General features: G+C 44.3%; 2 protein-coding genes across 8 annotated transcripts in view; one reads left to right on the forward strand and one right to left on the reverse strand.

The window, feature by feature from the left end:
* AP2B1 (adaptor related protein complex 2 subunit beta 1) overlaps positions 1-10245 on the reverse strand; it is a 114305-nt gene extending 104060 nt beyond the window's left edge. The window contains exons 1-2 of one of the 7 annotated variants that reach the window (XM_024979622.2): positions 3923-4147; positions 2934-3035 (exon numbers count right to left, since the gene is read on the reverse strand). The gene's annotated coding sequence lies outside the window, so the exon portion shown is untranslated. 7 annotated transcript variants of the gene reach the window in all.
* A 9-nt stretch (positions 10246-10254) lies between these two features.
* On the forward strand, positions 10255-14432 carry PEX12 (peroxisomal biogenesis factor 12). The gene is made up of 3 exons (XM_010815792.4): positions 10255-10947; positions 11239-11792; positions 12911-14432. The coding sequence occupies exons 1-3, from the start codon at positions 10822-10824 to the stop codon at positions 13308-13310; spliced, it is 1080 nt and encodes a 359-aa protein (XP_010814094.1). The 5' UTR covers positions 10255-10821; the 3' UTR covers positions 13311-14432.

The following is a 14432-nucleotide window of genomic DNA, read 5'->3' on the forward strand; positions in this document are numbered from 1 at the left end:
CATGGACTGTAGCCCTTCAGGCTCCTTTGTTCATGGGATTTTCCCTGCAAGAATACTAGAGTGGGCTGCTATTTCCTCCTCAGGGGATCTTGCTGACACAGGGACTGAACCTGTGTCTCCTGCACTGGCAAGTGGATTCTTTACCACACTGAGCCACCTAGAAAGCCCAAGAACTTACATATACAAAGAGGAAAACCAGTATACAGAAATGATTGCTAGAGCGTGACAAGAAGGCCATAGCTCAAGGCCATTATGGTCTCTCCAGGATGAGATTAAGCCACTCTAAATCCTATGGGGTCACCAAAGCTTAAAACTTGCTCAAGATTTAAAAACAAAAGCTGCATGGAATTTTTCATTGTTTCTTTGAAAAAGGGCCCCCAAATTGTTTTGTTTCCTAAAGCACACTCACGCATATTAAATTCCTAACAAATTTTCAGCACACATCTATTAAACACTAAATTAACCTAGTCTTAAATCCTACTTTAATAGTGACTCACACAATTTCATTACCTCCCCTAACAATCTTTATCACTGAGGAAGAGATTTTTGTCCTATCCATTGTGAGCACCAAGTGTTCTTAACTAGGGAATAATGTACCAAACCACAAAACTTCAGCGAAGAGAAGAAAGTCAAGTACATCATCTTTAGATACTAAATTAAAAGCCCTGCTTTTAAAGAAAAGGGAGAAACTTACCACTCTCTTCCTTCACTCTGTCCTACACAAGAGTAATGTAATATCCCTTACAGCTACCAGCAGAGAAACATTTTATCATGTTAGCTCCTGCCTTAAGCCAAAGAAACTCCCCCCCCCCAAAAAAAACTAAAATTAAACAAAAATAAAGAGGCAGAATTGCACAATACTGTAAATGTACTAAATGCCACCGAACTGTTCACTCAAAAATGGTTAATTTTCTGTGAATTTCACCTCAAAAGATGCATATGCATGTATTTTTAAATGAGACAATCACATGCCAGAGATGAACATAGATTCTCTAAAACATAGGACGGTGAAAACTGCTGTCTGTTTTAGAAGTGCCCCCCCCCCCCCCCCACTCCAAAGAGGCAGCCAAGATAAAGATAGAGCTCAAAGAATAAATAAAGTATTTGCTGAAAAGCCTTAAAAATCTAGCCTGGATGGGAGCGGAGTTTGGGGGAGAATGGATACATGTATGTGTTTGGCTGAGTGGCTCTGCTGACTGAAACTAATATTGTTAATTGGCTATACTCTAACTAAAAAAAAAAAAAAAATCAAGTTCTTCTGGGGAGCGGGAGATAAGTTATTCCTCAGGAGAGATCCACAGCAAAGCGAAGCCAACATGGAATTGGAACTCACACTACCTTTTTACCAGATCAAACTAAACAAGTCATCCATCGGCTGCTCTATGGGCTTGAGGTATGGCCTCAGGACATTGTTTTAAAAAATAAATAAGGCTGACACAGTCAAAAGCACAATTTCTCTAACTTTTCTAGCCCAGAGTGTGATGTTACTGCATTTCAGAAAAGGCCTCTTTGTACAGGATTACACATCTAGATTTAACATAACCTAGTTTCTACTAAATATAGGCTGTGACAGTTTTCCTTTCTCAACTATTCCTCCTTCCTTCTGGTGCCCCTAAAGAGAATAAGGTCAGAAAAAAATTAATAGGGGTCTTAATTTCAAACGGCTCTCTGGGAAATAGCAGCTAATTTAGAGTTGGTGAGACCACTAAATTCACTCTCTTCATGTAAAGTTGGACTTTACACAGCTGGTGCCCATGGGAAAAAGTGAACAGAATTAACCAAATTATAAAGCAGACAGGTCGTTCTAGTAATCTTTCATTACAAGCATAAGGATGAGAAGTGCTAATTAGACATTTCAATAACACATCTTCATGTATCATTTATTGCATACAAAATTACAACAGATAACTCATTACAACAGACATACCTTTCATTTCCATTTAAAAATGACTACAAAGTACTCTGCTAGTATCATACAGTAAGAAAAAAGGTCTTAAGTTTTACATCCAACTCTTAATTGAAATAAACTCTGGAAAACTTACGCCTGGAGGGAGAGAAAGAAGGAAGAAAAGAAAATGTGTCCTTCCTAATTCGTTCCTTGTTCAGCTTGATTCAGAACTGTGCCTAAAATGTAATGTTAAAACACAGGTAGAAAGCTGAGCACCAAAGAATTGATGCTTTTGAATTGTGGTGTTGGAGAAGACTCTTGAGAGTCGCCTGGACTACAAGGAGATCCAACCAGTCCATTCTAAAGGAGATCAGTCCTGAATATTCACTGGAAGGACTGATGGTAAAGCTGAAACTCCAATACTTTGGCCACCTGATGCGAAGAGCTGACTCATTTGAAAAGACCCTGATGCTAGGAAAGATTGAAGGCAGGAGGAGAAGGGGACAGAGGATGAGATGGCTGGATGGCATCACTTACTCAATGGACATGAGTTTGAGTACACTCTGGGAGTTGGTGATGGACAGGGAGGCCTGCTGTGCTGCAGTCCACGGGGTGGCCAAGAATAAGACAAGACTGAGTGACTGAAATGACTTACTGAAAATATAGGTGTGTTTAAAGAAGGAAAAAAAAAGATGGAAGAACCAGGTTTTCTTGAGTCTCTTAAGTCACAGAATATTGTTTGGTGGTTAAGTCGCATACTACTGTTTTGTGACTCCATGGACTGAAGCCCGCTAGGTTTCTCTGTCCATGGGATTTCCCAGGAAGGAATACTGGAGTGGACTGCCATTTCCTTCTGCAGGGGATCTTCCCAAGCCAGGGATCAAACCCACGCCTACAGCAAAGGAGCCACCAGGGAAGCCCTCACAGAATGTTAGCTTTATACTAATTTTACCACCCAACTTTCAGTGAAGCTATCTGCAGAACACACTCTACTTTCTGCTTCTTTGGGAGTTTAAACTGTCAAATACCTGTAAACAGTTCTCACCTTCCCACCAGGCTTAGTCACCACTGGCAAAGTGTTACACGTCTTGTACAGCTGCATCTCCTTCATCTGCTGCTATTATTACTTTGTAAGTGTACCCTGAGGCTAAGCAACAGAAGTATACCAGCAAGGTGATTAATAATTTAAATTGTTCCTCACTGAGACCACTTTCTTGGTCATTCTGTCTTTTCTAAACTTACCGCGGTTTTTTTTTTACTTTGTTTTAAACCACAATGATTGTTAACTGTGTTTGGCATTTTAAAGACCTTTAAAAGTAAAAAGTTTAATGAAGCAGCCACACTTTATTCACATCGCTTCGTAATCGAGTTAAAAAAAAAAAGTCTGCCCCCAAACAGAAGAATGCTGTAAAAACTAACAGCATGAATAAATTCTTTGGATTAAAAAAAAAAATGGAATTAACAGGAAGTTCCAGTTTCTCTACCTCTGTCTTAATCCACAGCCTTTCTCAAACCAGACCGTTCCTTCTAAGACCCCGAAGAAAAAATTCCGGGCTAAGATTTACTCCCAAGAGCTTCCCCCTCTCTCATATCTGGTCAATTCTCTGGGTTTTTCTTCCCTTTCTCCGGTGTCAGGAATTCCTCTTCTTTCCCGAGGTGGTCAAAATTCTACGGCTATGTTCCTCCATTACGAAGCAGAGGAGAGGCGTCTCTTAACCTCAAATGACGGACAACGGCGAGGTTTACCCATCTAGGAGCAAAGCTCTGGGGAACCCCTTTTCCCTTTCCTCAGCTGAGCGTGTCCTAGCCTCTCAGAGAATGACGCCAAACCGGGAAGAAGCAAGGTTCTCTCCTCGGCCTCCGGTCTCCGCCAGCCACACCCCTGGCCTCTGACCCTCTTAACCCCCCGACTTCGAACATATCTTTTCCCCAGAGCCCCCTAATTCCCACCCCGAGGATTCCCTCGCCCCGCCCCAGCGGTGGAGTCCTTTTCTCCAACCCTCTTCCTCACAACGGTCACACCCGACGGCTCACTCCATCATCAACGGTCACGGTCCTCGGATTTCCTCTCCTCCGCCTGTCTCCAACCAAGTCTGGGGATCCCCTATCTCCATCAAAAAGGGACACACCCCAAAGTTAGCCGCCTACAACTCACCGTAGGCAAGGGCGGGGGTGGCAGCAGCGGCCAGAGAGCACGGCCCGAGCGATGTTGTAATGGTTTCCCGCACGTCACGACTCCTTCTCCAGGTCTAAACCACTGCGCAAAACCCACTCTGCCAGGGACAAAGATGGTGGACAGGAAACTCTTACGTCAGAGAACCTCGCCGTGTGACGTCATCCATACGCGCGAGAACGAGAAAGGAGGGACTACTCTCTGTCGCCTTGGAGACGGAAAAGTTTTGCGCCTTGGGAAGAGATCTGAGATCTGGGCTTCGGAGGAAATTCATTTGAAAGAATCCAGTAAACAAGCTGACATTCTCTGGATTTGTTTCCTCACACAAGACCTCTCTAAAAACCTACACAGTCAGTGAAATGCCTTTTGCTTTCTTTAAAAACACAACAAAATCCAGCTAATTCCTTGGGCAGTTAAAAATACACGGACAATGGTTATCTAGCCCAGGATTATACAGGGCAGTGGAACTGGAGGAGACTGGTGCAAGGAAACGAGGTTGACACAGTCTCAAATTTATGTGTGAATCCATCTGAATCCGAATCCCTGCCCTGAATGTGACTAAGTTACTTGTCTCCTCAACTTCAGTCTTCTTACTTGTGAAATAAAGACGATGATAATAACTCTTACCACTTTATGAAGCTTAAACCGGATTAGGTTGGTAAGAACCCTAGCGTGTAACAGGTGTGCTTTGTTAATTGTTTCAGTTGTTAAGTCACGGCCGACTCTTGTGACCTCATGGACTGTAGCCCACCAGGCTCTTCTGTCCATGTGATTTCCTAGGCAAGGATACTGGGGTGGTTTGTCATTTCCTTCTCCAAGGGGTCTTCCCCACCCAGGGATTGAACCCGTGTCTATTACATTGTCAGGCGAGTTCTTTACCAATGAGCCACCAGGGAAACCTAGGAGTTTGCTTACACAAAACAAGTCCCTTTCAGAAACCAAGACCTAGAGATCTCTGTATCTTCCCCTCAAAACTAAAACTTCCCACCTAAAACTGCTCTAAGTAAAAATAATAAAGTCTTTAGTCAAGAAAGAAGAAGAATGTGAAGAGGGCCTAAGGCAGAAGCTGGGAAACCAAAATGCAAAGGGGACTGAGAAGCAGAGAGGTAGAAGGAAAAGAAGGCAGTCATAATGATTCAGAATGTTTTTAGAGTTCTATGAAAGTATAGGAACTGAATATCAATACTGTATCTCTGAGGCCTCCCCTGAATTTGTTGAATGACTAAATGTATGAGTGAGTGGTCAACAAGAACAGTTGCTATAGAGAAAAGGAGGAGCCAAAAAGTGTCCAAGAATTTAGCAACACAAAGGTCTTTATGTCAGTGCCGAGACCATCCATAGAGACATTGAAGGCAAAAGTCATGCTGCAGAAGTTGGAAGATAAGTGGGAGGAAAAGAATGAAAACAGATAACTCTATAAAAAAGTATGACTGAAAAGAAAAGAGATATAAGATGGTGTTTGAGGAAGGGAGTAGCAAGGATTTGTGTTCTATACTCATACATTTTCTTTACACTATCCCTTTAGCAATACTATGGGTTCAACTATTTTTCCTACTCATATGACTCCTAAAAAACCTATCTCTAGCCTTGACCTATTACCCAAACTTCACCACCAAATTTCTAACAACACTTTTGAGTAATTCTATATATATGCCAAGTCAAAAAAGTACGGGGTAGGGTGGGGAGTTAAAAAAAAAACAACCTGGTTCCAGGTACAATTCACAGGAGACAGAGTTGTATTTTGTAAAGAAGGTGCCACCAGAAAAATATTTGATTCATACCTCTTCCCCCGTTCAAAAACTTCCAACAGTTTCTCATTTCCTAATTTGTACAGAACCTGTCCTTCTCCTTGGAAGGAAAGTTATGACCAACCTAGTCAAAAGCAGACATTACTTTGCCAACAAAGGTTTGTCTAGTCAAGGCTATGGTTTTTCCTGTGATCATGTATAGATGTGAGAGTTGGACTGTGAAGAAGGCTGAGAGCTGAAGAATTGATGCTTTTGAACTGTGGTATTGGAGAAGACTCTTGAGAGTCCCTTGGACTGCAAGGAGATCCAACCAGTCCATTCTGAAGGAGATCAGCCCTGGGATTTCTTTGGAAGGAATGATGCTAAAGCTGAAACTCCAGTACTTTGGCCACCTCATGTGAAGAGTTGACTCATTGGAAAAGACTCTGATGCTTGGGAGGGATTGGGGGCAGGAGGAAAAGGGGACGACAGAGGATGAGATGGCTGGATGGCATCACTGACTCGATGGATGTGAGTCTCAGTGAACTCCGGGAGTTGGTGATGGACAGGGAGGCCTGGCGTGCTGCGATTCATGGGGTCACAAAGAGTCAGACACGACTGAGCGACTGATCTGATCTGATCTGATCTGTCCTTCTCCAGTAGTCATGTATGGATGTGACACTTGAACTATAAAGAAAGCTGAGCACTGAAGAATAGTTACTTTTGAATTGTGGTATTGGAGAAGACGCTTGAGAGTCCCTGGACTGCAAGGGATTGACTTCAGTCAATCCTATGGGAAATCAGTCCTGAACATTCATTGGAAGGACTGATGCTGAAGCTGAAGCTCCAGTACTTTGGCCACCTGATGCAAAGAACTGACTCCTTGGAAAAGACCCTGATGCTGGGAAAGATTGAAGGCAGGAGGAGAAGGGTACAGAGGATGAGATGGTTGGATGGCATCACCAACTCGATGGACATGAGTTTGAGCAAGCTCCGGGAGTTGGCGATGGACAGGGAAGCCTGGAGTGCTGCAGTCCATGGAGTCACAGTCGGACATGGCCGAGAGACTGAACTGAACAGAACTGTCCTTCTCCCAGTTTTCCCCATTTCTTTGTTCTTTAGTTTTCTTATCTATAAAATGGAAGAAACAGTAATATCCAATCATAATATTATTATAAGGATGACATGAATTAGGCTACATAAGTCACTTAACTATGCCAGCACATAGTATATATGAGGAATATGAGGCAATATATGGCCCTGTTGTTGACCAGGACTTGTTCTGAGTAGTCCTCAGAACTGTGCTTGAGCTCAGTTGTTTTAGTCGTGTCTGACTCTTTTCAACCCTGTGGACTGTAGCCCCCCAGGCTCCTCTGTCCTTGGGTTTCTCCAGGCAAGAATACTGGAGTGGGTTGCCACACCCTTCTCCAGATCTTCCCCACCCAGGGATCAAACTGGGGTCTCCTGCATTGCAGGCAGATTCTTTACCCACTGAGCTACCTGGGAAGCCTTTGGAGTGTGTAAATATTTGCTAAGATTGCAATTATCTCAATGAATTACACTGACAAACATTACTAGCCAGAAACCTGGGCGTCATTCTTGATTTCTCTCTTTCCCTTAACTGCCACATTCATTTCATCTCCAAGTTGTCAATTCTACCTTCAAAAACTATCTCAACTTTGTTCAGTTCCCTCTGTTCACCTCATTATTCCAATCCACCATGACCTCTTGCCTGAACTACTGGAAAACTCAACTCTCCTCCAACCATTTTCCATATAGCAGCCAGATGTTTAACTTTTTTTTGAAGTATAACAAACATTTCAAAAAGAGCATACATCATAAATGTAAGGCTTGAGAAGCATACACAAAGTAAACTACATAACCATTACAGGGTCATCTTAAAAATATAAACCTGGTCATGACTCTGGTGTATAAATCCTTCAAAAGCTTCCCATTACACTTTGACTAAAATCCAGTCTCCTTCCCATGACTTAGAAGTGGTCTGGTTCCTGTCTACCTCTCTAACATTTTATTTTTTTTTTCGTCCCTCAGTTCCTCTTCATTTCACTCCTTGCTAGGTTTTGCAGCCCTCAAATACTCCAAGTTGTTTCCCATCCTAGGGGCTTTATAACTATCACTCCTCCTATTATTCATCTTCCCTAACTCTATACTGCTGCTGCTGCTGCTGCTAAGTCGCTTCAGTCGTGTCCACCCCTGTGCGACCCCATAGACGACAGCCCACCAGGCTCCCCGTCCCTGGGATTCTCCAGGCAAGAACACTGGAGTGGGTTGCCATTTCCTTCTCCAATGCATGAAAGTGAAAAGTGAAAGTGAAGTCGCTCAGTCGTGTCCGACTCTTAGCAGGGCTCCTCTGTCCATGGGATTTTCCAGGCAAGAGTACTGGAGTGGGGTGCGCCTTCTCCGATAACTATACAAGGTTGAGTTATGACTGGCTCATAATTTAGCTCTTATTTTAACTGTAATCTCATAAAAGCACTCCCTGATTACTCTATCTAATAAATGTTCTTCCCTCCCAGCCCCCACTGCCACCCCCTTCCTAGCCCTCTTATTCCCTTTGGTAGTGAGTGAGCGAGTGAAGTCGCTCAGTTGTGTCCAACTCTTTGCGATCCCATGGCCATAGCCTGCCAGGCTCTTCTGTCCATGGAATTTTCCAGGCAAGAATACCTGAGAGGGTTGCCATTTTCTTCTCCAAGGGCTTCCTGACCCAGGTCTCCCACATTACGGGCAGATTCACCATGACTATGACTTTTCCCAAATGTACTCAACCTTTTGAGGTCCACCTAATCTCTCAGTGGACTTCTGGTCCTGATATGAGATACAAGGAGATACCAGGTTACATCACTCTAGTAGAAAGCAACTGGCAGAGAGAAGTTGAGATAAAACGTGGGGTTAGAAACAATCTTCCCTTTGGTTACAAAGGCCAATACAGGGCTTCTGTCAGAGCTAGTTTGAACAGCCTCATTTCTCCCACCTGTTATTACCATATGAATCTCACCATATTAACCTATCTGATGGCTCTTAATACCTTTTAACATAAGCACAATCAATTTTTGTGTGTCCTATCTCATTATACCATAAACCTGAGTGGGGTTTGTGATGAGGTGTTTATTATTTATTGGCTGTAATAACTGACATTGTTATTTGACTGCCTTTTTTTCTCATGTAATAATGTCAGTTTACTTTTGAAAGATTCTCAAAGAACTATTAACTGACTAACAGTAATGGCACCCCACTCCAGTACTCTTGCCTGGAAAATCCCATGAATGGAGGAGCCTGGTAGGCTGTAGTCCATGGGGTCTCTAAGAGTTGGACAAGACTGAGCGACTTCCCTTTCACTTTTCACTTTCATGCATTGGAGAAGGAAATGGCAACCCACTCCAGTGTTCTTGCCTGGAGAATCCCAGGGACGGGGGAGCCTGGTGGGCTTCCGTCTATGGGGTCACACAGAGTCGGACACGACTGAAGCGACTTAGCAGCAGAAGTAGCAGCAGCAAAACAGGGAGTGGAGAGGTAATCTTAACCTAAGGTCAATCAATAGGAATCTGAATCATAAGTACAATGACAGAAATTTGTTGAAGCCCATTTATTGCAACATCAATGCCTGGGTGAGACTTTGCTAATTCTTGCTAGAAACATCCAGTAGAACTGTATAATTTCTGTTCCTTCAGAGTTGGCTTTCCTTATTTTGTTAGCTATTGTGCTGCTGCTGCTGCTGCTAAGTCGCTTCAGTCGTGTCCGACTCTGTGCGACCCCACAGACAGCAGCCCACCAGGCTCCCCCGTCCCTGGGATTCTCCAGGCAAGAATACTGGAGTGGGTTGCCATTTCCTTCTCCAATGCATGAAAGTGAAAAGTGAAAATGAAGTCGCTCAGTCGTGTCTGACTCCTAGCGACCCCATGGACTGCAGCCTACCAGGCCTCTCCGTCCATGGGATTTTCCAGGCAAGAGTACTGGAGTGGGTTGCCATTGCCTTCTCCGTTATCTCTGCCTATGTCGCTTTAAATCCTTCCCTAAGGCGGCAGATAATAGTGAACCACGACCCCCGCCGCAAGCAAAGTGAGGCTTCCATCTCCACATTCCCCTGGGTCCCTCGCCCCTATCTGGATCGCCCCAGGGAACAAACGCCCAAGCTGCGGGCCGAGCTCAGGCTCCAGATGTCGATGCAGTGACCCCAACACCTTGCCAAAAAGACTCCGCAAAGAGAGATAAGAGCTGTGGCTTTCCAACAAGACAGCGACGCAAACCCAGTTACGAAAAGTAAAACCAATCAGCAGAGACCTCTCCTCCAGCCGATCGCCTCTAGTGCCTCCCTCACTTTCAGCGGGGGCGGAAGCGGAAGTCCCGATAAAGTCATAGAGTTGTCTAGTTCCGGTTTCCAGGGCCGCATTCCAGGCTAGAGCGCCTCTCCTCCGCCCGCCTTCCCCAAGCTCCAGCGGCTTCTATTTCCGGCTGCGGATTCTGTCATAAAGCGGAGACCTCCTTTCAACCGCGGTGTCCCGGGTTCCTCGCGCCTCGTCCGGGGTCAGCGCGCAAGGACGGTCACGGTGGGGGGACTGCTCAGGCCACAGCTGAGCCAAGCCGCGGAGGGCCGGCCGTACTGGTGCACATCCGATCCGTCAGATCCGCCTGGCTTTTGAACCCTCCTGAGTTAGAGCCCCTGACTGGCAGCCTCCAGGACTGCCGCTCTACAGGCCAGCGCCCAGCCCCGTGCTGTCTTCCCCGTAGTTAAGCTTTGTTCCGTGAGGCGCAGCGTTAGTTGTCACCCCCTCCTACACACTATTCCTACCCACGTCCGTGTTAACTTCGTTCTTCACCTTCCTTCACTCGAACCCTCCCCCTCACCTTGCCTCCGGAAAAGGTCTTTTTTTTGCCCAGTTCCAGTAAAATTGAGGGGCTATCCTTTGAGATAAAAGTTACCGTTGAGACTGAGCACCCATCTGGCGCCCCCCCCAAAAGTTCATGCTTACTAAAGAGCTTGTGGACAAAGTAAAACCCAGTGCACACACGAAACTATGGCCGAGCACGGGGCTCACATCACGACTGCCTCTGTCGTGGATGACCAGCCATCCATCTTTGAGGTGGTAGCACAGGACAGTTTAATGTCAGCAGTGAGACCTGCTCTTCAGCATGTGGTCAAGGTAAGGATTTAATTCTCTGGAAAGTTTTAGGGATGTCTGGGGTAAAAAAAAAACAGTAATTTGAATTTGTTGGCCTCGGTTTCAAAATAATCAGTATATAATTTATATCCTATGATTTAACAGTTATGGAGTCTTTTGTAGAGTGTTGTGTGCACTACATACCCAGCCCTTCAGGGAGGTAAAGGTGTAGAAAGAAAAGTGTAGAATTTAGAGGGGAAAAAAGGAAATATAAATAAAAAGGCATAGTAGCTGTTGTAATGGAATGAATTTCATTTATTTATTTTGCTGTAGGTTCTTGCAGAATCAAATCCTGCCCACTTTGGCTTCTTTTGGAGGTGGTTTGATGAAATCTTCACCCTGCTAGATCTTCTGCTCCAGCAGCATTATCTGTCGAAAACCAGCGCCTCCTTTTCTGAAAACTTTTATGGCTTAAAGAGAATTGTAATGGGAGACCAACACAAGCTCCAGAGGTTGGCCAATGCTGGTCTCCCAAAGCAGCAGTTTATGAAATCAATTATGTTCCTGGTTCTTCTTCCCTATCTGAAAGTGAAACTGGAGAAGCTGGTTTCTAGCCTGAGAGAAGAGGACGAATATTCCATCCATCCCCCTTCTTCCCGCTGGAAACGATTTTACAGAGCCTTCCTGGCAGCCTACCCATTTGTTAACATGGCCTGGGAAGGCTGGTTTCTGGTACAGCAGCTTCGATACATTCTAGGAAAGGCTCAGCATCACTCACCACTGCTGAGGCTGGCTGGAGTTCGGCTAGGTCGGCTTACAGTTCAGGATATACAAGCTCTGGAGCACAAACCAGCTGAGGCCAGCATGATGCAGCTACCAGCTGGGAGGTAAGGCCTTAACATTTCCCCAAAGTCTTTGATTAATAAATTCTAAAATCTGATCCCAATTTCATAATTCACCTCCCTCAGTCCACTCTGAGGTCATTTCATAAAATCACTGAAAAACTCATGTGTCCATAAAATAAGGATTGCCATCCTGTTAACTTTGCGACCCTGTGGACTGTAGCCCACCAGCTCCTCAGTCCATGGGATTCTCCTGACAATACTGGAGTGGGTTGCCATTTCCTTCTCCATTCCTCCTCATACTGCCTACATTTTTGTGCACACTTGCTATGTACCAGGCCCTGTGCTGGTACACAGATGTTTAGGTATATCACCTCAATCCTTATCACAACTCAATGAAATAATGCATAAGCACCATTTAACAGTTGAAGAAACTAAGTTCTAATAGTTAAGTACCTTGCCAAAGCCACATAGCTCCAAAGTGGCAGAGCTGAGATTCCAGCCAGATCAATCGAGTTCTAAAGACTGCTCTTAACATGGTGCTCTCCCCCTTGCATTGGTGCTAGTGGTAAAGAATCTGCCTGCCGAAGGAGATACCAGAGACTAGGGTTCAGTTCCTAGGTTGGGAAGATTCCCTGGAGTAGGAAAGAGCAACCCACTCCAGTATTCTTGCCTGGAAGTTCCCATGGACAGAGGAGACTGGCAGGCCACAGTCCATGGGATTGCCAAGAGTTGGACAGGACTGAACGTGCACACACATCCCACTTCTAGTTAGTGTTTGTGTTCTCCTACAAGTGCAAATATATTCCTCAATACTGCTGAGTTGTTTTTTTCCCTGGATATTACTGTCCTTCACCCCCTGCCCCAAAAGGTCTATATAATCAATATACAAGTTGATTATATAGTCTGTATAATCTCACTAATTTATTTCTCAAAACACAAGCTCTAGTCATTAAAAACAAATCTTAGCTCTTATGCTCCTAAAATATTATGTAAGTCACAAAGAGGGAATTGTTTAGAAGGGACCATTAAGGACACAATTTTCAATCCCCAAGCTAAATCAGATTCCAATGAAAAATACAAGAACTACGTTTCTATTAGTCATTCTGTGATTATACCTAAATAGTTTCTCTTTTTGCCTCCTTGTTCTATTCTCCAAACAGCATTGGTGAGAAGATAAAGTCAGCTCTGAAGAAAGCCGTGGGGGGTGTTGCCTTGTCCCTCTCTACTGGCCTTTCGGTGGGTGTATTCTTCCTGCAGTTTCTTGAGTGGTGGTATTCGTCGGAAAACCAAGAAACCATCAAGTCCCTGACTGCTCTGCCTACTCCACCACCACCTGTACACCTAGACTACAATTCTGATTCTCCCCTGTTACCCAAAATGAAGACTGTGTGCCCACTGTGTCGTAAAAACCGGGTGAATGACACGGTTCTCGCCACCTCTGGCTATGTGTTTTGTTATCGCTGTGTGTTCCATTACGTGAGGAGTCACCAGGCTTGTCCTATCACAGGTTATCCAACAGAGGTACAGCATCTGATTAAACTGTACTCCCCTGAGAACTGAAAGGGATTAGCACCTTACCTCACAACACAATGATTGTACTGTAAGGCCACAGGGCTGGTTTTCCACAGGGTAAATAGCATTTTTGATACTTCTCACTCTCAACTAATAACTGTGAACTTCAGACAACCACATGGATGTCTTTAAAAGGATTTACTCATTGATCTTAACCTTTTAGCTTGCTCCCTAGACACCCCTACTTAGAGTTGACTGAGCTGGTTAGAGTGAGAGAATCAGGACTGGCAAGGGATGTGAGGGTCAGCAAAGAGGAAGGGATCAAAGAGAATACTTGACACAGAAGATCTTCTCTCCCCTTTGTTAAAGGACAAGAGGTACAGAAGCTCTCAGGGAAAACCCAAGTTAGATGTCATTAAATGGGTGGTGAATCAGAAACAGGCCTTTTTGGAAAAGAAAGCAATAACCAGCCCGTGTGCTCAGTGGCTCAGTCATGTCCGAGTCTTTGAAATCCCATAAACTGTAGCCCAAAAGGCTCCTCTGTCCATGGGACTATCCCGGCAAAAATACTGGAATGGGTTGCCATTTCCTCCTCTAGGAGAGCTTCCCAACCCAGGGATCGAACCTGCATCTCTTGTAGCTCCTGTGTTGGCAGGTAGATAAATTCTTTACCACTGAGCCACCTGGGAAACCTGCCTCTGAGGAATAGGTTTTATTGGCTTGCAAACAGTATGAAATACGGACTTGCTCTTTATAGACATACTTAGAAACACTTTAGGAAAACAACAGCTCCTCCCATCTGCTGTGACCCACTTGTTACATAACACCTGCTACAGTTTATCAACTTTTAAAGTTCCTTTTGTGAACCACAGGTGTCTTCCTTGGTAAACTGGTTAAAGGAAAACAGAGGTTGAATGTATATACAGAATAGTCTGAAGATTTCAATGTGAAAGCAAAGTGACTAATGAAGAGATGGTGTAAAATACTGACCTAACTGTGACGGTGTAAAATACTGACCTAACTGTGACTGTGTACATAAAGCACCTTTCAATAAGCTCTTTCTGCTTGTTGTTAAAGAGTTTGCTAAACTAACATGAATTATTCTGGCTATTACTGAAGTTTCTATGAAACGCTTAAATAAATTTTAAGAATAAATGTTTTTGGCAAAGA

Source organism: Bos taurus, chromosome 19 (assembly GCF_002263795.3).
Source record: "Bos taurus isolate L1 Dominette 01449 registration number 42190680 breed Hereford chromosome 19, ARS-UCD2.0, whole genome shotgun sequence".
NCBI classification, from domain to species: Eukaryota; Metazoa; Chordata; class Mammalia; order Artiodactyla; family Bovidae; genus Bos; species Bos taurus.